Here is a 20,353-nt window from a genome sequence, read left to right on the forward strand (position 1 = left end):
CCTAGCCTGGGAGCGCGAACGTTAAGGCTTTGACGCGCTCTGGGGTGCGTATGAAAATAAAATATTGTCTTTCACCAGAAAGCAACGCGAAGCTACAAAGGAAACTTACACGTGTTTCAACAGGAACAAATGAAAAATTGCAGTTGAAGAAAAATTCGTCTTGGTCCCGTGCTCGATCCCTCGACTAGAACAAATTTTTCTTCAGCTGCGAAGCGTTCTTTCTGTGGTGGATGACAACCTCTATATTTCGTAAGGCTTCTTCCACCTTGAATTGATTTGTCATTTCGAGGTGTGTATCTCTTTCGAGACTGGTGGATATATTGAAAAGTTTTGACTAAATCGCCTTAATGCGTCTGACCTGCGAGTCAATGTATATATTTATCAGCTGCCTATGAGTAGTCCATTTTATTTTATCATGCGCGCAGTGATGGAACGAATTAAGTCGTCGTTGATGTGTGTACCTACATAATTCAGACGTATGCTTTTCATACATGGTTGCTCACTCTGCATAATCAGCGTGACACTCAGTGTTCGGTGACTAAAAAGCCTAGCCCCTCCCTCCAAATAAATATAAAGATGTCGTAGGCCAAATGCACATAACTTTTTCTTGTACGAAATGATTGATTGTCTGCCTTCGCTGAGGTGAAGCTCGCGTTGACAACTTGCCGTCCTTTGGCTGTCGTGCTTCAATGCAAGTGTTTCTTTATCCTTGTTTACATTGTCGCTGTATTCCATCCCTGAGAAGCAGTATGCTTCACAAGCGTGTTTTTCTTCTGGGCCGATGCGTAGTTTGTTTTGAGGAATGCTACGCGCTGACAGAACATGAGTATTACGCCAAGGAATGACATCCCGCCACCTCAGCGGATGCTATTACCACGTAGTTGCACACTCTTTTGGACACAGGCAAATAATTCTAAATCCAGTTTACTCAAAATGCGCTATAAGTATGTCCTTATTGCACTGCTTCTGTAAGATTCCCACGTGTATTGGTTACTTCGAATTTTTTGAAGCTATATGAATTCCAGACCAATAAGCAAACTTGGTTTCAGCCTCTATGACACCTTGCCCTTATTTCCCTTCGTTCTTTCTCGCCATCATGTCCCGTCGGGCCGTAGCTAAACCAGCATATGTGAGAAATTTATGTTTTGAGAAGGTTAAATATTAATCGAAATAAAATATGAACATATACAGAAGTAAAATCTGGAAATATTGATTGTTTCGAGGAGTTCGCCCACTATCGCGGAGTATGACAGCAGCGGAACAGCCGGGGCCATTTATGCGCTACTGAAACTTTCTCCTACTTCCTGATTAGGTGTTCTGCTCACCTCTTCGCTCAAGGTATGTAGCCCGTCACCCGCAGCCAACGTCGCCTGTATGAGAGAAGGTTTCAGTGTCGTGAGCTAACGTCACAGAAACCTCCTCACCCGAACGAGACCGCGGATGTCTTTCTCTTCGAACAGACGTTAATGGAGCATGCACAGGATAGCTACTTCGCTAGCTGTCACCGTCACTGGTTCTTCGCACATAACCCCAAATTCGTGTTTTCTCCTCGCGCATGTCTTTAGTTCCTTCTCAGTTCACTTTCTGATTTGTCAAAACTTATGTTGCCTGTCTGCGTGATATCTCCTCACCTTTCGATATACAATTTATATTTACAGTCCTTCTAATTTTGTTTCGGTAGCCTGCACAAAACGTTCAAACAACGAGGACGCACTTCACTTGGCCGTCATCGGGTTGGATGAGTTCAGTCCCTTGGGGATAACAATTGAATAGCGATGACCTTGTCAGCACAATGAGAGCGTGGCGTCCCAGCTCTACATTGCGAAGCTGCTATGAGATGATTAAGTGGTAGCTTCGGCAACGGCAACAACGCTTCCCCAGCAAGCAGCGTTTCGACGTTTGTTCAAATAAGTATGGAAAATATTGTCACGTGCTTCATTTCTTTTATGTTGCTCATGCCTCGCAAAACGTGAGTTTTTACGGCCTATTGCTTGTTTATTCTATTATCTCCTCTTCACGCGTTTGAACGGATAGGTAGGATTGCGGAGTTCGAAATGCACTGCGGCTAATGAATGTCTGAGCGTACTGCAACTAACGGAAACACTTTGGACTGTATCAGTGCTGGTAACATAGCCAGAAAGCCGATAAATTTAGAGTGTTTGTGGTTGCCTAGCGAGAACTTTGCCTTTTGGAGGTTTAACAATCTTTTTCATGATTTTGTTAGCTTCATGAGTAGCCAGTAAACTTCCCCGGTGAAATTTCTCATGGGGTGTTGGCGAAGTTCAATATCTAGCCCTATAATATCACAGGAGGGATATACAGGGTGTCCCAGCTAACTTTATCTAGTTTTAAAATATGCGAATGCCACGTAGCTGGGCAAAACCAAGGTAATGTTGTTTGCCGCCGCTCGGAGATACTCAAGCTTTTCTTTCATGCCGCCTAATAAGACAATTACTCTTGAATAATTAATCAACTTCTAAATTACCTTAATTAGATGCAAAGTGTCAAGAATAAAATTGTATAGAACGACATGAAAAACTCTCGACACAGCTCTCTGTTGCTCAGTACGTGCTGCATATAGATCTTTTTCCGAGCGTGAAAGAAGTCCTCAAATGCACGCAACGTTCCTCGAGCGGCCATTCACACGGCAATTTTGCGTGCATTTGCGGGCTTCCTTCACGCTTGGAAAAACACTTTTATGTAGCACGTATTTAGCAGCAGAAAGCTGTGTCGAGAGTTTTTCATGCCGTTCTACAATTTTCTCATTAACACTTTTCATCTAATTATAATGTTTGAGAAGTTAATTAGTTGATTAGGACTAATTATCTAATTAGGCAGGATGAAAAAAAAATCTGAGCATCTATCAGCCACGGCGAACGATATTACCCTAGTTCTGTCCATCTTCGGGACATTTTCATATATTTAATGTTTTAAGGCCGCCACCTGCCTACGTGGTCCAAAAAAGAAATTACAAAAGCTGGACTGCGTAAGTGTAATCCGAACTGCGAGATTTGTAAATGTTGAACAAACTCAGAAGCACCATGCGCTCTGCTTCATATTGCGCATTTGGTTGTGCCAAATTCGCCATTGCTACGAACGGGTGGATGTCTGATTTTCCCTTTATTAATTACTTCTCTCCACCTTGCGGGTTTCCGCAGAACTACTACTTCAAGATTCAACAAAATCTGGCAAGATCCCAAACTAAATCGTCGCATGTTTTTTTTATTATGTAATGAAAATTGTGTTCTAAAGTAAAAAAATAATGAAGAAATAATACTCAGCTGTACAAGAAGCCGGGAACCTGCAAGTAAATCAGATTCAAGTAAATTATGGACAGACACGATAACCTGCGACAAGGCTGCCGCGAAATTGAACCCTGTAGTATTTTTCAACAGGAAGACGAAACCACAGATGTTGAGCATGATGATGGTAAATAAATGTCCTTGTTGAACGTAACTGCCTAGTCTGAGTAGGGTTCAAATTTCGCATTGAAGAAATTCACTAAGGAAGTCGCGGCCTTGGAAGTTCCAGCAGTGGTGCAAGGCGATCCACTTTTCTTTTTTTTTAAATTCAGTTGTAAGCTATAATCGTTATTATTCCGTTGTAATCGCATCAAACTTACTCAGACTTTACCTCTCTTGCATTTAGTGTAGCTTAAATACAGAAAAAGGAAATATTTGTGGGATTTCCGGTCCCATAAAACAACCACAGAATGTTCTTTGTTGATCACTATCGTTAAATGTCATTGCATAGCTTGCTTCAATTGCTTCGGTTTTACTGGAAGCCAAATATGAAGTGTCTGTTGTGAAAGGCTCTAAGCGAAGCATTACCGTATTTAAAAGAAGAAAAAACCGCAATTTGAGACTGTGCCGTTATTATGATCGAATAAATTTTGAGACTCACTTTTCTGTTCTTCCATTCAGTGCCGCTGCACTTCCATACATAACAAGACCGGGCTCAGTTTCTTACGACGCCCTGAACTTTCACCAGCTGCCAGATCTCGACGAATTGTTCGAGGGATACGACAAACGGGCTTGGCCCACATACGGCACAGGTGAGAGTACACTTCGTAACTATCTCTTGCGTAATACTTTGTGCAAAATATATACGTTCAAGCATGGCTGGAGCCAAGGAGAACGCAACTAAGAAATGAGCGAACTTACTGGTTTATCGTATGCCTATGGGGCGTCCATGGAAACTCGCTGGGTTGTATATGCGTTCGAAGAACGCCAATATCCAATCAACTCTTTCAGCTCTGCATTTGTAAGGAACCTTGTAGAATGTGAACTAGTGCAAATTTGCAAATTTTTATGAGTTAAGTTTGTCAAATAAAAATCTTCAGCCGTTCCACTCAGTGAAGGTGGATGACCAGCGAAGTTGTGCAGCACAGGACAAAGAGGGGACACAGAATTTTGAACAGAGGTACGGACACATTTATTGTCTTGATCGGTGGTCATCGTGACGAAAGGAACGCACACACACTTACTTTAATACCTCCGCGTTCGTTTGTGTTATAAATTCGGTATATAGATTCGCGTTTTCATTTCGCGATATATTGAGGCAAAGGATTTGAGACCGAAATCACCGGGCACCGAATGGCAGAGGGCCAGTGCCGTCAGTGCCTTCGCAAAGGGAGGGGCGATATGAGAACGCTGGCATGATGAGCGGCAACAAAGCCAGCTGTCGAAGAAGAAAACGATGACGAACGCGCGAGCAGTGACACGAGCCGTTGCTGATGATAGTTTTTACTCACACAGATTTGTTGACGGACATGAAAAATGCATGGAGACCTAGCATAAACAGTTTCGCTGTGAAAAAACTACGAAAGCTATTATGACACATTTATATCTGCTTGTAGCAACTGTGTTGCGCAGACACTCTGCCTAAGAAGTTAGCATAATACGAGTGTTACTATTGCGATCGAAATTGGATGATGTAAAAGTTAACGATTCTGGGAAAGCGGATAGTTAAGCAATTGGGGGTGCTGTTCGCAATCACATGCGCGTATGTTGTTACGTTGTAGTTACGGTGAACAACACGGCAGCAAAACTGTGAATTACGAAACTAACTTTTTTTATTGGACGGACCTGTGCCCACAAAAGCAAGTGACACTCGAAGCACAACGACAGCGGCGAGCACAGTCGGCAGTCGTCGAAATATGATCTGCGGGTCAAGCGCGTCGGCTTTTATACATGACTCGTCAAAGGTTCCAGGGTAATCGCTGGTACTGCACAAACGTAGGTACATAAATGTGGGCACTTATGCAAGACACGTGGGTGCACAACAGTCTGAACGCTGTCATAATAACAACTGCCACGTACAAAAACCAATAGAGGTAGTGCTCGTCGTGTGAAATAATATGTCCTATTGTTTACTAATCGTTGCCCTGATAACTCTTGTTTTAAGTCTTGTTTAGCCTGCTCAACGGCACAATGAAGCTCTACCCATTGTTTAGATGGCCTGATGACCCCTTTAACACTTCCCAGCCGCGTTGTTATTGCCGCTAACGTATGCAAATGTAAATAAGACTGTGTTTGCTTTCCCTTTTTGCTTATTCTTGCGTTTACGCTAAGAAAACGAAAATTTCCAGTCACGGGCACAAAAGCTTCACCGCCAGACCTGTGGTATGGCGTTGCAATATGAATCACCAGAGCAGAAACGGGCTTCATAAGGGGTTGCTATTAGATTAACTCGAAAGTCTGAGTTGCATCTGGAAAATACGATAAGGGCACGCCGAGACATATTATTGGCGGCCATATGTTGCTTCGGCATAAGCCACTAGCGTCCCGTGGTAAAGGCTTGGTGAGACTTGTGTCAAATGCAGCTCTGGGATTTTTTACCTAGTCAACCCAGCCAAAAACCCTATACAGTGAGCCTAATGAAACAGGATGACTTGTCACCTTTATATATTAGCTCTTATCAAAGATCAGGTATCCATCATGAACAAATACACACTGGTTTCTTCTAGGGGAGCCCACAAAAGTCTTAGTGGACATGCGTGTCAACACCCTAGGACCGATGAATGCGGAGGACATGGTGAGTCAACAAAAGTTTAATTGAGCATCAGCGCTTCTTTACTGGGTGCACGTGACTGTGCAGTTTCGTTGCTTTTGGTGCAAAGTGTCCCACAAGGGTACGCAAGGAGGATGCAAGAAATATGTGGCAACATTACGCATTGGCGCTGTATCACATTCAGTATTACATTCGCTGTGGCACGTCAACATTGTGCTCATCACATTAAAGTTGAATTTGGGGTTGGAATCTAGCCATCTGGCCAGGTCGTTGATGCGGAGTACTAAGGTCTGGTACTACATCTTTCTTTCCTCTCTGTCAATCACACCATGTCATTGTAGGATTACGAGATGGATATATTCTTCCGACAAGCCTGGCGGGACCCGAGGATATCGCTTCGGCGCTTCGGCCACATCGATAACCTGACGGTGAACGGCGCCGCTCTACTGGGACGCATGTGGAAACCCGACCTATACTTCGTGAATGCCAAGGAAGTGCGCACCCACACCGTCACCATGCCCAACCAGCTGCTCAGGCTGTCGCCAGATGGGGACGTGCTCGTCAGCATCAGGTGCGCAGCATAGCTCTCTGAAGCGTGCTTATGCTCACATGCCTAGGCCTTAACTTGGTGCGTCAGACGTGCGTAGTGTGGGAGAAGGAGAAATAGGGACGACGTATGCAGTAGCGCCACACGCCTTCCATCACAATGGTTCGTTAAGAACTCACTAATGGGGGGCATTAAGTTAGGCTATATAAGCAGATTACGCTTCTAAATTGCCAAGACATCACATATACCGCGAGGGGAACCTCGATGAGCCAGAGAAAGGTGCAATAATAGTAGAGCTTTTGCACCAGCGCACACTGCTTCATTACTTTAATTCCGGCGTTATACCGACCAAGTGCGCGTACCTCGCGCGTCTCTTCTCTTTTAGAGCATTACACTACATAGGTACAACAGTGAGGTAACGATAGACGTTGCCAATGGCGATTCTGCGGCCTGATATTAGCTATAGAGAGCTATTTCAAAAGAGGCCAATTAGCAACAAAATAAATTATATCCCTTTTGCAAGCTTGCTCGATCACACCTTGAGCGGTTGTGTATCTAAGAGGCCATCGCAGTAAGTGAGGTGGAGTTTAATTCCCCAGAACAAATGAGATGGTTTTGCACGCTGGAGCTGCGGGTTAGTTCAGTGGGAGCTGCTCTAGTTTGCCTGTACCAAGCAGAATTTGCATTTCCCTAAGCTGTGTGTTCTCTGCCCACATGAAGTTTGTTCACTTTATGTAGCAGACAGGGCTTCGATTTTTTTACGAGCAAAGAAAGCAGTACGAACTTATATTTACTAGAACAAAAGAAGGGGTGCGACGGCCAGTTGTTATTTCCGCATATGGTTTCTCTGACGACCTAAATATTTACAGAGCTTGTTCGTATTGAAGAAAAGGTTTGTCAATAAATAAAGATTACATTTGATACTAACTGAAACCGTGGCTCAAGCTAGGAAGTTTGCTAACTTTTGCTGCGTTAAAGCGGCGCAAATTGCGTAAAAGTACTTTGATAGCTGTGACGTCAACTGACTTACCGGCGATGCAAGTTAGGGTGAAATTCAACGAAGGGAAGCTTGGCCTTCATATTATAGACTAGTTATCAATGTTTCCCAGACAAATGAGCAAAAACAGAGATTTAAAAAGAATAATTGAGGCCATCGTTCAGACGTCGACAGCTACCGCCAAAGAAATAGAGTGCGGCGAGCAGATATTTCCCTCTGTTTATTTTGCCACTCACTACTACAATAAATTCAGACAGTGTCTATTGCTACGTTGCCTTTAAAGTTCGTAAGCAAAATTATAACGCGGACAGGGTCAAAGTTAACTCCGCTGAATGACCCTCCCACAGTCCGCCCTATGTCAGTGGCGTGATTTGTCAGTTGACCAATAATTAAACACACTGCCCCTATATGCGCTTAGAATGACCGGGAAATTACCTCAGGTACGATATGCATGTTCTGGGCACGGAGGCGCTATAATTAATGTCGCGATAAGATGTTTCAATTGGATGACATCCTTATTTCAGTGAAAACTATCACTAACGTGGTTAACAGTTTGAAACCCGGCGATAATGATATATTTCGTTAATCTAGCGTATTCACTTCCGTTTTATTTGATTTCGGACATTCTCGTATTTGCAGTTACGTTAGCATGTGTACAAACCAATAAAAGTCCACATTATCAAACAGTAGCGCTGGCCCGTAGCCTGAGCCATTTTAGCTTCTCGTGATAAAGATCGCTTTTCCCTTATCTTAGTTTTACTTGTTCCCACCTACAGTAAAATTACATGCAGCAACATGCTTGAAAAAGAGCAGGAACAGTAAGTAAAAAACGAGATTCTCATGTGAATTTATTCATTGTCTCTTCGAGAACGGCTTCGAGTGGTTACAAATTTGTGGTGGCTGTGCAGGTTGAGCTTGAGGCTTTCCTGCTTGATGTTTTTCTACTACTTTCCATTCGACAAGCAGAGGTGCTTCGCCCAGCTTCGTCCGTGTAAGTCACGCAGCCCTTCCTTTACCTTTATTTTCATGAGCGAGGCTTCGTAAGAAGTGCATCAACACTGTCGTGGTATTATATTTGCCTTTGTTGCAACCCCAACGTTCCTCTTTCGCTGCCAGATATCAACACACTGAGCCAAGTAGAGTTCATTTGGCGAGAAGGCCATCCTGTACATCTGGTGGGGCCGATCCACATGCAGGATTTCAACCTCGAAGAGATGTCGCACGAGAATTACACCATCGAACTTGAAAAAGGTGCGTCTTTTGGCAATGCATTAGGTTCCTTTTTTTTCTTTTTGTAGCTCCTTCTTTTCGGCATTTCAAATCCTCAGAGCCGGGCAATCGACTTCTTCAGTTCCTGTTAACAACCACTTAGAGGGAGGCTTCATACTGAGATGCAGAACGCACTGTCCTTATATTCCTCTAGACCATACAAGGGGAAGCCTTAAACGAGACATTCGCTATTTGGCCGCTGAACCTGGGGAGTTCCACCCTCTTTCCCTTCCTTACCAGGTGGTAAATCCCAAGTGGTGAGGCTGTACCCGTATGTAAAAACTAAACCTTTTATCACTCCTCATGTAATGCCCCATTGGGATCCTTGAGGTTTAAATGAGTTAAAAAAAGATACTTAACGGGTGAACCAACTAGCTCAAAACTTACTTCCTTTCTCTTTTCTCTGTTCCAGAGTAGCAGAATAGAACGCACCAGCTCAGGTCGATGTCTCTGCCTTTCTCGTAGATGAAATTTCTCTCTATTTTTTCGTAGGCCATCACCACATGAGCAACCACTCGAAAGCATAACATTACTCCAATATACCACGTCAGTGCGTGTCAGCCGTGCCCTTTCATTGTTACAGCTCTATAGTTTTAATTACCAATCGGGAAGTTCAGAGCACACTTCTAGTGCACGCCATACCAGTATTCATGATCAGAATCTCTAATGAATACAGCAGGTATGTTGCAACTTGTACGGGTATCATGAAGTTCGTGTTCCCATGCATTCTTTCGACGTGCAGCAGCTGAACAACACACATCTTCACTTGGGACATGCCTTCGTAGCTGCAGCCCGCATGGGTGCAATTTTCACGGGCACACTGCCGCAACGAAGAACGACCTGCCATTTTTAGTTTTCAACAAGCATTGCACTAAACTGCGCATTACCAGCACGGTAAGCAAACAGGACCTGGTTCTTCGACAATGGCGTGCTGTGACGGAATATGAACTTGTTGCTGGCCTAGCTGGCATTGGACACTGGCGTCTTGATCATCCCTAGTTGTCTGTATGCGCCAGTGATCATCTGAGCAATAACGCACACGATATTTTGTGACATTATATTTCAGCTTTGTCGGTGATTTAAGTGTTGCACGTCGCTTTTGATACTGCTGTAGCAAGCACATAACAGGGATACATGTTTATGAATAACCAACTGCTCGATTGTGAAGGTTTAGATAGTCGTTTTTCTGTTCTTGAAAGCGTTTTTTTTTCCATTTTGTCCAGGTTCCTTTTCGTGCCTCCAGGTAACCTTCCTACTAGAAAGGCAGCAGGGTTTCCACATGATCCAGACTTACCTGCCCATCTACATACTGGTGTTTGTGTCTTGGCTTTCCGCGTGGATGAGGCCAGACGTTATTCCACCCAGGTTTGTGAGCGCAAAAATGAACAGGCATCTATACCATACAGTAGTCACTGCAGCGACTGGAAGCGTCAGGGGTCCAGATATATTGCATAGGTGGTCGCTTAGGAAAGAAAAATTGACAAGTATCGATGACACTATAAAAGGTCCGCATATCTGAGTCACTAGCCTCTCGTAAGACCAACAAAAGATGTCCCGCCCTTAAAGCGTTAGGATTTGCTCAAAACAACGGGATGCAGATGGATGGACTACTGCACTTCTAGGAAAGTCACTTCGCGCCGGAGCGTTCACGCCACGCGGCCTTTCTCCCAATTGTTCTTCACTTTTTTGCGAGTGGCCATTTACAATATGCGAAACGTCTCTCCGCTGTCTAGGAAAGATCAAGCCGATATCTATATTCTCGCCGAGTCCAGTTCCATTGAAGATGATTTACTATCCGAGGATAACACTGAAAAGAGTAAAGTCGACGGGGGAGGAAGACAGCTACTATGAACGCATGCTCTTATTACATCGTGCGAGCACACGTTCTGGTGGTTGTGGCGCGGGGTCGAAATTCAGCATTGATAAGCTTTCTTTACATCGGCTGCATGCACTGAGTGGCACATTTTTTACATAAACTTACAGTTTCTATACAACATGTAAGAAAGGCACACTACGTGTAGACCGCCGTCCTTACTTCACACGAAAACACCTATTTCCCGATAGCAGACCCTAGTTTGTAGCTGAGGCTGCCTTACTGCAGCACTAGCTGGCCCCACGCCCTTAAGCATGCTGCGCTAGTTCGCAGAACTCCGTGCGTCAAGCTTTAGCACGTGCTCTAGCACTGTTATCCGTTTTATTTTTCTGAACACTGCACAGGGCCATCATCGGAGTGAACACGCTACTCACCATGGCCAGCATCTACTTGTCCCTCAGCACACACCTGCCCAACGTGGCCTACAACAAAGCCGTCGACGTCTGGTTGGTCGCGTGTATCCTGCTCATAATAGGAGCCCTGATTGAGTTTGGTATTGCAAACTACCTCTTTCGAAGCAGACTCACTCGTGCCGAGTTCCTACAGGCACTCAGTGTCTTCAAGGTGAGTTGAGATGTACTACACAATGAAAAGGTCAGCCAATCGGTCACACGCAAAAACCTAATTTCTTTTTCTCGTTTCTTCTTTAGCGGGAGGTGGGGAGGTGGCGATAGAGAGCGACGCATCACCACCGTGAAATATGTGAACGAAACATGGTCATTGAGATTGTGGCCACGGTGCTAGCTAAGACAAACGCGCTGTTAATGTTGGTATGGTGGCACGTCCGCCCTCTTTACGGAGGTGTCATGCGGTGCATAAAAGACCAATGTGACTTAGGATAAATGCATCATTAGGGTTTCCACAATGTAGATAAATAAATGGTAGCAGTCGCCGCCTGACGCTGCTGAGAGCAGCGAGAGACGATGAACAAGAGAGAACAGGCTAGTTTTACTCTGACGAGCAGTATATAGTTTAGTTCCGCTGGCTTTAAATGCGAAGTATGGGAGGTACTCAATGACTGGTATACCTTCAAGTTAAATATAAGTGTTCTAACGTAGCACATTGAACTATCCGATACCTCGATCTGCTGCCGGGGGTGCTGAGGAGGTTGGTATGAGCACCTACATCTCCGCATGCGGGTGTGGCCTAATGTAGTGGCGTATAGAGTGTAACCGATCACGCATCGTCGGGACTAAAGTGCTCTAATCAATACATTTTTTAAGATTCGGTAGCTAAATCATGAATGAGATGACTTCACTATACTCATTTAAGCAAGTTAGTAATCCCCTATTAAGATCATAAGTGTTCGATTATAAAGCAACGGTACATGCATTGATTTTACAATGGTGTTCGCAATATAAGGCATAAAATAAAGCTCATGCAGGGTGACGAAAGAAGCTTTAAAAAGAAGTGAGGCTGCATCGTAAGCAAAGAAAGAGCAAGAAAGAAACACCCAGCGATTCTGTCTCCTATCAGAAACAACGCAGTAAATTGATTCAAGTATCATTTGGAATTAAAGGGAATCTTGTCGCGGTATTAGCTGCACAACGGTCAAAAATCCGCTAGCCTAGATTCCTTTACTACCTAATCTCCAGCAGCGGCCGAGATCCGCCCCTAAAAATAGAGGTCTAATAATTTATTTTGTTCATACATGTGCTGCATGAATAAAGTATATGCGGATACAGTGTTTAAGGCTCAGGCTTGTGTCTTCTTTTTTCTTTATGCAGTGAAATGCTCTTAACACTGTTGCGTTTACTTTCTTTAACATTTTTTGTAGTGCAAAGCTCGAAACACTATGGAGTGGTTAGTAGCAAGAAGAAGGTTTCAAGGGATTCCTAATGGTGGAACAAGGAATGTCTCTGAAGCGAACGTTTCGACAAGAGGCCTTGTCTTCGTTAGGGAGGCAACTTCCCTTGTCGAAACGTTGACTTCAGCGACATTCTTCTTATACCACTGGTAATCACTTACCATTGTTCGGTTCCTCAAGTCCTATAAAAAATATAGTGTTACGTGAAACGGAAATGCATTTTACCCATAAAAAGACAGCAGAATGAAGCTCACTGTCGAGAAGTGTTACATATCAGGTTTGAATTGAAACATCAATCTAGCCAGATCACCTATGCTATTCTGTGTGTTTCGAACGGGTAGCATGAGCTAAGGCTTCTCAACTGCCGCATATTTTGATATTCAAGCCTGCTTTGCTTTGTCAGGCATTTCTGAAACATTCGTGCCATTTTTTGTTTTGTTTCGCTTTCAATTCCAGAAAGACAAGCTGCCTAGGGATCCAAGCGGCCTTCCCTTGAACCAAAAGAGAGCATTCACCGTGGAGCGTTACTCGCGGGCCATGTTCCCGCTGCTGTTCCTAGCACTGAACATTGTCTATTGGTCTGTGTACCTCAGCAGGCCACTTGTGGAAGCCGATACGATCTGAGTCAATTGAACTCGTAATCGGACGCTAAAGAGAACACTAAGTTAGTTTAGAACAATACAGTATTCTTTATGAGCTATAGTTTCGTTAATTCCGTGGTCATGCGCTGTTTATTGCCAAAGAAAATTAAGGTCAGCGCTGCATACTTGAATTTCGCGCAGAAGCTCCCGCGCTGCTACGCTAGTTTGATGTCACGGACTTCAAAGTATATGTTTCATATTTGAGCCATTGAGGGGATTGATAACAATTCTTGAAACTTGCGAAGTTTAATCATTCTTCCTTTCAGAATACAGTGTAACTCATCTTAACCAATACAATTTTAACCAGCCCTGAGTAAACAGCGTCAGAATTTGTGACATCGCGGAAAGCTGGTGCGGCAACTTCAAGGCGTCGTCGTCGCCAGTCTTTTTGTTCATGCTTCTTTTCTGGTTTAACCGATTCTCCTACTGCGGTAAGAGCGGCTTTTTTGCTAGTTTGGAAGATCACTTTACTGATACAGCTCAAATTATTCTTCTTGCGATAACAATCATATGGACACTCCAGGCACTATCCTGCCGTCATTGTCGCCGTCGCCGTGAGGGAACGCGGCGAATTGCGATAAGCGTTAGTCCGGGTAATTATAGGTTTTACTTTTTGAACGTGGTCTGTGCGGTCCGAGGTTTGAGTGGAGGTAAGGATACGGGCTTTGAACGAAAAGAATGTTACTATGATAGTGAACATACATCTACTACAGATCGGCTCCTGCGCATAAAAGTAGGGCGACTGAGTGATTTTTTCAAGGCGAACACACTTTTATAGCGATAGTATGAAGTCGAGATGAACCGCACAACTTTATTTTGGACTAATTTGAGTAGATAAAAGAGATTAGCGCGATGTAGCTGCCAAATTATGGATTCATATTCTAAAGAGGACCTGATGAGAGAACTGTATGCGCAAAGTCTTGAATCTGAGTTCGCAAGTGTAAGCGCAGTTCCCGATAACTACGTTTCTTTTTTACACGCTCTTGGGGGGAATGTGTTCAATATAGGTATTCCAGCCTAAATTCAAGGTAAACGAAACAACCAGGCACTTAAAAATGCTGAATCGATAGTTTATACCGCGTATACGTACACGTAATGCTTTTGTATTTTGTAAAACATGTTGCAAATAATGAATGAATGAATGAATGAATGAATGCTGGTTAGAGGTACAGTGAGTAACAGCAGTGAACTTTGCCTGCTTAGTCTTTGCCATGTTAATTTTCATCTATCATCTGTTGCGCCATTCATTGATTTGTTAAAATTAATGCAGTCTTGTTAAATGAGACTGCAGTACAGTGACGTCGGCAGGGCAAGGAATTTCATTGTACACAACGCAGTCATTTGCGAAGAGGCGTATTTGGGAAGTAACACTGGCTGCGATATTATTGATGTCAGTCAGTCAGTCAAGAACTTTATTGAGGTCCTGAGGGGTCTAAGCCGTTGGAGATCGCACGCGGCGAGCTCCTTGGGCCGAAACCGTAGGCGACGCCCAAGTCGGGACGTAAACGTGGTGACGCTCCGCCAGTTCTTGGGCCCTCTGGACGGCCTTGAATTGCAGTTTGAGGTCCGGGCTTTTGAGGGCTTCTTCCCATTCGGGCTCACTGGAGAGAGGGCCCTCTGGTAACGCGGTACATTGCCAAAGCATGTGCGAGAGTGAGCAGTAGGGTTCTGGGCAGTCTGGGCAATTTGCCGGGATTTCTGAATTGTAGTGGCTTAATAGGCCTCGTGACGGATACGAGTCCGTTTGCAGCATTCGAAACGCGGCCGCCTGCGCGCACTCGAGTTTGGCGTGCGGGAGCGGGTATTTCATTCTGCCTTTCCGATAGTGTGAGGTGATTTCTTGGTATGTGAGTAGCGGGTCATTAAACTGAATGTCCAGCCCCTCGGAGGCCGTGGGACCGTCGCGGCGGGCAAGTTCTCGCGCACGGTCATGAGCCGTTTCATTGAGGTTGGGTTTTTGCGGGTGGATGTCTTTCCCCATGTGAGCGGGGAACCAGGAGAGGCACCGTTTGCACTCGTTTGAGCTCGCTAGTAATATATGCGCTACCTCTTTCGGTACATTGCCGCTTTCGTAAGCCCGAATTGCAGCACGCGAATCCGTGAGGACACTGGTAAATGTGGGGTCTACCATGGCGATGGCTACGGCTATCTGTTCGGCTTTAGCGCTGGTGGTCGATTTAACCGATGCCGATGACCGTAACGTTCCGTTGCCGTCCACAACTGCTATCGCGAAAGTTGATGTATTGCCGTACTGGGCCGCGTCAACAAATGCGGTGGCTTCACGATCCGCGTCTGTGCGGTCGAGAATCGCGCGGGCGCGGGCCCGACGCCTACCCACGTTGTATAGTGGGTGGACGTTTCTGGGAAACGGTGAGACTCTGTAGTTGTCTCTAATTTCACTCGGTAGGGTAACAGCGTGCTCGAGATAGGGAGATGGGGAGACATTAGCTTCGCTTAGAATTAGTCTACCGGCTTTTGACGAGGATAGGCGGAGTATTTGCGCCATAGTCTGAGCCTCGATCACTTCGTCGATGTTGTTGTGCATGCCTAGCTGATCAACCTTTGCTGTACTTGCTCTTTGTGGAATGCCCAAGACCTGTTTGATGCTCTTGCGCATGAGTGTGTTTAGTTTCGTCTTTTCTGTCTTCGTCCAGTTGTGGGCAGAGGCGACGTAATTAATATGGCTCATAAGGAATGCGTGGTATACGCGCAGAAGGTTATCTTCGCAGAGACCCTTCCTGCGTCCTGAGACTCTGTGGATGAGTCTGATCATATTTTCGGTTTTGGCGGTTAAGTGTTTGATCGAGTGTGCGTGGCATCCGGTGGCTTCGATTAGGAGCCCAAGAATGCGTATGTGGTCGACTTGTGGAATCTGTTGGCCGTCTCTTGTATGTAGTGCGATCGGAAGTTCGTCTAGAGGAGTTAGGTATCGGACTCCTTGGCAAGACTTGCGATATAGTAAGAGTTCCGATTTCTTGGAAGATAGCTTCATTCCTGTCTCTAGTAGGTACTCCTCCGTGGCATCTAGGGCAGACTGTAATGCCTGCTCCATGTCTGCCAGGGAGCCTCCCGGGCTCCAGATGGTGATGTCATCTGCATATAGAGCGCAATTTACGTTTGGGATGTCTCGTAGTTTGTCTGCGAGTCCCTTCATCACTATGTTAAAGAGTAATGGAGAGATGACTGAGCCTTGCGGTGTTCCGACGGAACCCAGCGTGTAGCAGTCCGACTTAAGTTGTGAGACTCGCAGTCGGGCTTCTCTGTCCTTAAGGAAGGAGCGCACGTACTCCTGAAATCTCTGGCCGAGGCCCAGGCCTGCCACAGACTCCAATATGAAGCGGTGCGAGACGGTGTCGAATGCTCTCGTGATATCGAGGGCGAGGATGCCTCGAACGTCTCTTGTTTTAACGTCAAAGACCTGTCTTTTTAGGAGCAACATGACATCTTGCGTGGAAAGGTGGGGTCGAAACCCTACCATGTTGTGTGGGAGGAGTTCGTGTTCCTCAATGTAGGGTGACACTCGGTTTTGAATGACGTGCTCGCCTACTTTACCCACGCATGAGGTAAGAGAGATAGGGCGTAAATTGTCGAGGTTAAGTGGTTTGCCGGGTTTTGGGATAAGGACCACCGTGGCCGTGCGCCATTGCGTTGGTACCTCTCCTGTTTCCCACACGTGGTTGATGTCTTTAATGAGTAGTGTAATGGCCTGGTCGTCTAAGTTACGTAACATTCGGTTGGTTACCCCGTCGGGTCCTGAGGCCGACCTGCTGTTGAGGTTGTGTAGCGCCTCTCGAACTTCTGCTTCCGTGAAGGCAGCGTCTAGTTCGGGAGTGGTGTCGCACTTTATGCTCGGGTAATCGTTGGGGTGAGCGTCGCCTAATGGAAGGAAACGTTTGGCGATTTCTGCCAGGAAGGACTCTTCCGTTCCCCCTTTCGCTTTATGTAAGTGTAAAAGTCGGTCTAGCGCGTGGCTGTGATTGTCCTTTGTTTGGCTGTCGTCTAACATGCGTTTCAGGAGGTTCCACTTACCTCCGGTCCGCATGCGGCCGTCGACCGCCGAACATAGTTCCTGCCATTGGAGTCTTGTGAGCTCCGTACAGTATTGTTCGATATCTCGGTTGAGTATCGCGATGCGTTTGCGCAGACGTCTGTTGAGACGTTGTTTTCTCCATCGCGCAAGTGTCGAGGCCTTGGCCTCGAGTAAGTGTGCGAGGTGAGGGTCAACCCTTGGGACCTCCAATTCCGTTTGTATGGTTTTCGTGGCTCTAGCTACGTCGCCCTTTATCGCAGAGAGGAGCTCTGCGAAGGAATCGTACGTGTTCGTGTCTTCCTTCCGTAACTGGCGGAAGCTATCCCAGTCTGTAAGGGTGAAAGACCGGGGTGGGGCCGCCGTGTTTGGTATTTCTGTGCGTATGACGAAGTGATCGCTGCCCAGGTTCTCTTGCGTATTCGTCCATGTGTAGTTTGCTACATTTCGGAGTAACGTGAGGTCCGGCGTAGTATCGCGTTGTGTCGACGTACCCAATCTGGTGGGGAACCTGTGGTCCGTCACCAGGGTGAGGGACAGGTCGTCGATAGCGCGCGAGAGGTTGTTGCCGCTAGGCTTCATTGTGGGGTAACCCCACGACGGGTGGGGGGCGTTGAAGTCCCCTGCGATAATGAGCGGTGAGTTTCGTGCCAATGATGTGGCTTTAGTAAGGATCGCGTGGAAAGATTGTTTGTAGTGCGCAGGGGAGCTGTAGACGTTTAGTACAAAAATGCTTTGTTTTAGGAGTCGGTTAGGTACGAGCTCGATTAGGATCGCCTCGATGCGACTGTTTTTCGGAAGGACGTTATGAACGATATGCGCGAATTTTCTATTAACCAGCGTGGCGATGCCTCTCCTGGCGTCCCCACCTTTTTGGGAGACGGGGCTGTACCCTGAGAGCGTGAGGGTTTCGCATAGGGTTTCTTGTAATAGTATTACGTGCGGCTTTTTGGGTTGAATTTTGAGGTACTGTTGCAGCGAGGATTTGCGTTTCGCGTAGCTAGCGCAATTCCACTGCCAAATTTCTAAGGTGTCCTGTGTCGTGTTAGCCATGATGGTTTTGCGGGGGATTTATTGGTGACGAGGGGTGCGTCGTCGTGTCCATCTGTTGTGGCTGACTAGCTTTGTTTTTAATTTTTATGGCGACTTTATTTTCGACCACCTCTACACGATTCGTTAGGATACGAATACTTTCTAGGTTCTCTCGCGTGAGGCGCAGAATTTCGCCTAGGGTGTCTTGCGGTGCATTACTCTCTTCTTCCGTCTCTGGGAGCGGAGGGGGCTTGCGTTTGGCTGTGCTAACTTTTACGTTTGTCTCCTGGGGTGGTGCTTGTTTGGGAGCTTTAAGGTTTTGAATCTCCTGTTTTGCGTCATTAAGCTGCGCTGTAAGCACTTGTATGGTGGCCCGGAGACCCGCTAGTTCCTGTCGTAGGGCTGTGACTATCTCGCTCTCATGCTCGGGCAATGAAGACCGCGTTACCTGTCTGGTAGATGAAACGTCCCGTTGCTGCTGCTGGTGATGTCTCCCTCGTACTCGGTCGGCCCACGTCAGTTCGGTGGGCCCGGATGTAGGGCGCCCCCTGGAGCAGGACCGGCTGTTGCGTCGTCCCCTGGAGCGGGAGCGGCTGCTGCGTAGGGCGCTGCGGCGCTCGGGTGTCGGCGTGACCGAGCGACTCCTTGTGGTCGCTACGGGAATACCCGAGGTGGCGGTCGAGTCACTGTGACTGGCGCCGCTTGGTCCTTGGGAGCGGCTACGGCCTCGTCGGTTGCGTCTGCGGCGGCGTCTCTGTCGAACGATGTAAGGGACCTGAAACTTGCGCTTGCAGTCCTTGTCGGCGGTGGGGTGCGGTCCGCCGCACAGGGTGCAGTGAGGGGAACACTGGTGATCTTCCGCTGGAGTTTTGATGCCACACTTCCGGCACCACGTCGTACTGGGGTTAGGGCAGACATCCGCGCGGTGACCGATGTTGCCACAGTTGTAGCAAACTTCTGTGTGTCTGCGAAAGAGTGTGCATCGAACAATGCTTGCTCCGCAGTAGATGTAATTTGGTACTTGCATTCCTTGGAAAAGGATTGTCACGGCTGTGGTGTTCTTGATTCTCTTCACCTCCAAGGCGTTGGGGTTGCGTTTCGTGACGATCAGTTCTCGGAGTTGGGAGTCGTTGAGCTCGAGGTCAATGCCTCGGACTACGCCTTTGCAGGTATCATCGGGTGGCGCCGGGTATACTGCGACCCGATACGTAGTATCTTTCATGCGAATTTGTTGCACCGTGGCGTATGCTCTTGCATTACGTTGGCTGGGGGTGCAGATGATGAAGATATTCTGAGTTACGTTGGGGCAGATGGAGTCTTCCGTGAGGTCTTGAGGAGCCAGGGCTGCCGCCATTGCCAGGGCTTGCTCAACCTGCACTGGTGTAGATTTGGCCACGTTAAGACCGTCTCGGGGTCTCACGATTATACGGAACGTGTCCCTCGGTAGCTGAGGGAGTCTCGAGGTAGCAACGAGGCGCTGGTATGCGCTGTTCGGTCCGGCGGTGCGATCGCCGTCCCTTCGTCTGCCACGAGTACTTGAACTTGCTCCTTGTGATTGACTGGCCTTTACCTTGCGCGATTTGCGGTTATATGCCGCAATCCAGCCCGGGTCATTCGCATCTTCCGGCGATATCGTCACACCGGTGACGATTTCCATGGCGGCAATGACTGACTTGCGGTGTTAGGCCTAGGCCTACCCGCCTTTGAACGACGAGGTTGAAAATTCGAATGCAGAATATGTTGAGAAAGAATCCACCCACCGAAATAAATCCGGTATCCACGGAATCCGTGTAACTTGCTGCTTTCGTTGGTACACAATTCACTTCGATTTAGCGTGAATAACCTCATGAAATCATTGATGATATCGGGAGCCGATGTTTGCACGTCCGCACCAGTCGGCGCCCCACTACCCACTCGGTAAATTGATGTAAATTTGATAATTGATAATTGATGTAAATTTAAAATATCCGTGGCCCGAGGATGGACCCTTGGCGAACTCCCGAAGTGACACGAGTGGGGTTAGAAAAGCTGTTGTTTAAATTGATTACTTGAAATTTGTTAGCAACTGCTGACTCCATCATGTCGTGTGATAGTAAAGCTGGAAGTTTTCAACTTTCGGTATTGGGCGGGTATGAGGTATCCGGTCGA

At 46.5% G+C, this 20,353-nt stretch overlaps 2 protein-coding genes across 2 annotated transcripts in view; one reads left to right on the plus strand and one right to left on the minus strand.

Annotated features, from left to right (window-relative positions):
- The window catches only part of LOC135913334 (glycine receptor subunit alpha-2-like), a 359,566-nt gene extending 345,600 nt beyond the window's left edge, over nt 1–13,966 (plus strand). The window contains exons 4-11 of the mRNA XM_065445926.1: nt 3,924–4,054; nt 5,969–6,036; nt 6,354–6,583; nt 8,465–8,547; nt 8,673–8,807; nt 10,049–10,190; nt 11,043–11,262; nt 12,962–13,966. Coding sequence (XP_065301998.1) covers nt 3,924–4,054; nt 5,969–6,036; nt 6,354–6,583; nt 8,465–8,547; nt 8,673–8,807; nt 10,049–10,190; nt 11,043–11,262; nt 12,962–13,129 — 1,177 coding nt within the window. The 3' untranslated portion in view covers nt 13,130–13,966. The remainder of the gene's footprint in view (nt 1–3,923; nt 4,055–5,968; nt 6,037–6,353; nt 6,584–8,464; nt 8,548–8,672; nt 8,808–10,048; nt 10,191–11,042; nt 11,263–12,961) is intronic.
- Nucleotides 13,967–14,556: 590 nt separating this feature from the next.
- Nucleotides 14,557–19,998, minus strand: LOC135913355 (uncharacterized). The gene is made up of 2 exons (XM_065445955.2): nt 18,654–19,998; nt 14,557–16,239 (listed from the first exon to the last, which is right to left on the minus strand). Exons 1-2 carry the CDS (start codon nt 19,860–19,862, stop codon nt 16,171–16,173), a joined length of 1,278 nt encoding a protein of 425 aa, XP_065302027.1. The 5' UTR covers nt 19,863–19,998; the 3' UTR covers nt 14,557–16,170.
- Nucleotides 19,999–20,353: the final 355 nt, after the last annotated feature.

This window comes from Dermacentor albipictus, chromosome 4 (assembly GCF_038994185.2).
Source record: "Dermacentor albipictus isolate Rhodes 1998 colony chromosome 4, USDA_Dalb.pri_finalv2, whole genome shotgun sequence".
In the NCBI taxonomy this organism is placed as follows: Eukaryota; Metazoa; Arthropoda; class Arachnida; order Ixodida; family Ixodidae; genus Dermacentor; species Dermacentor albipictus.

What these genes read in the sequence shown, in the direction of transcription:
- LOC135913355 (XM_065445955.2), bottom strand. Translation starts at nt 19,862, where the DNA reads ATGGAAATCGTCACCGGTGTGACGATATCGCCGGAAGATGCGAATGAC. An exon ending in ACGTTTCATCTACCAGACAG is followed by an intron (nt 16,240 to 18,653) that starts GTAACGCGGTCT and finishes CTCTATATGCAG; the next exon opens with ATGACATCACCATCTGGAGC.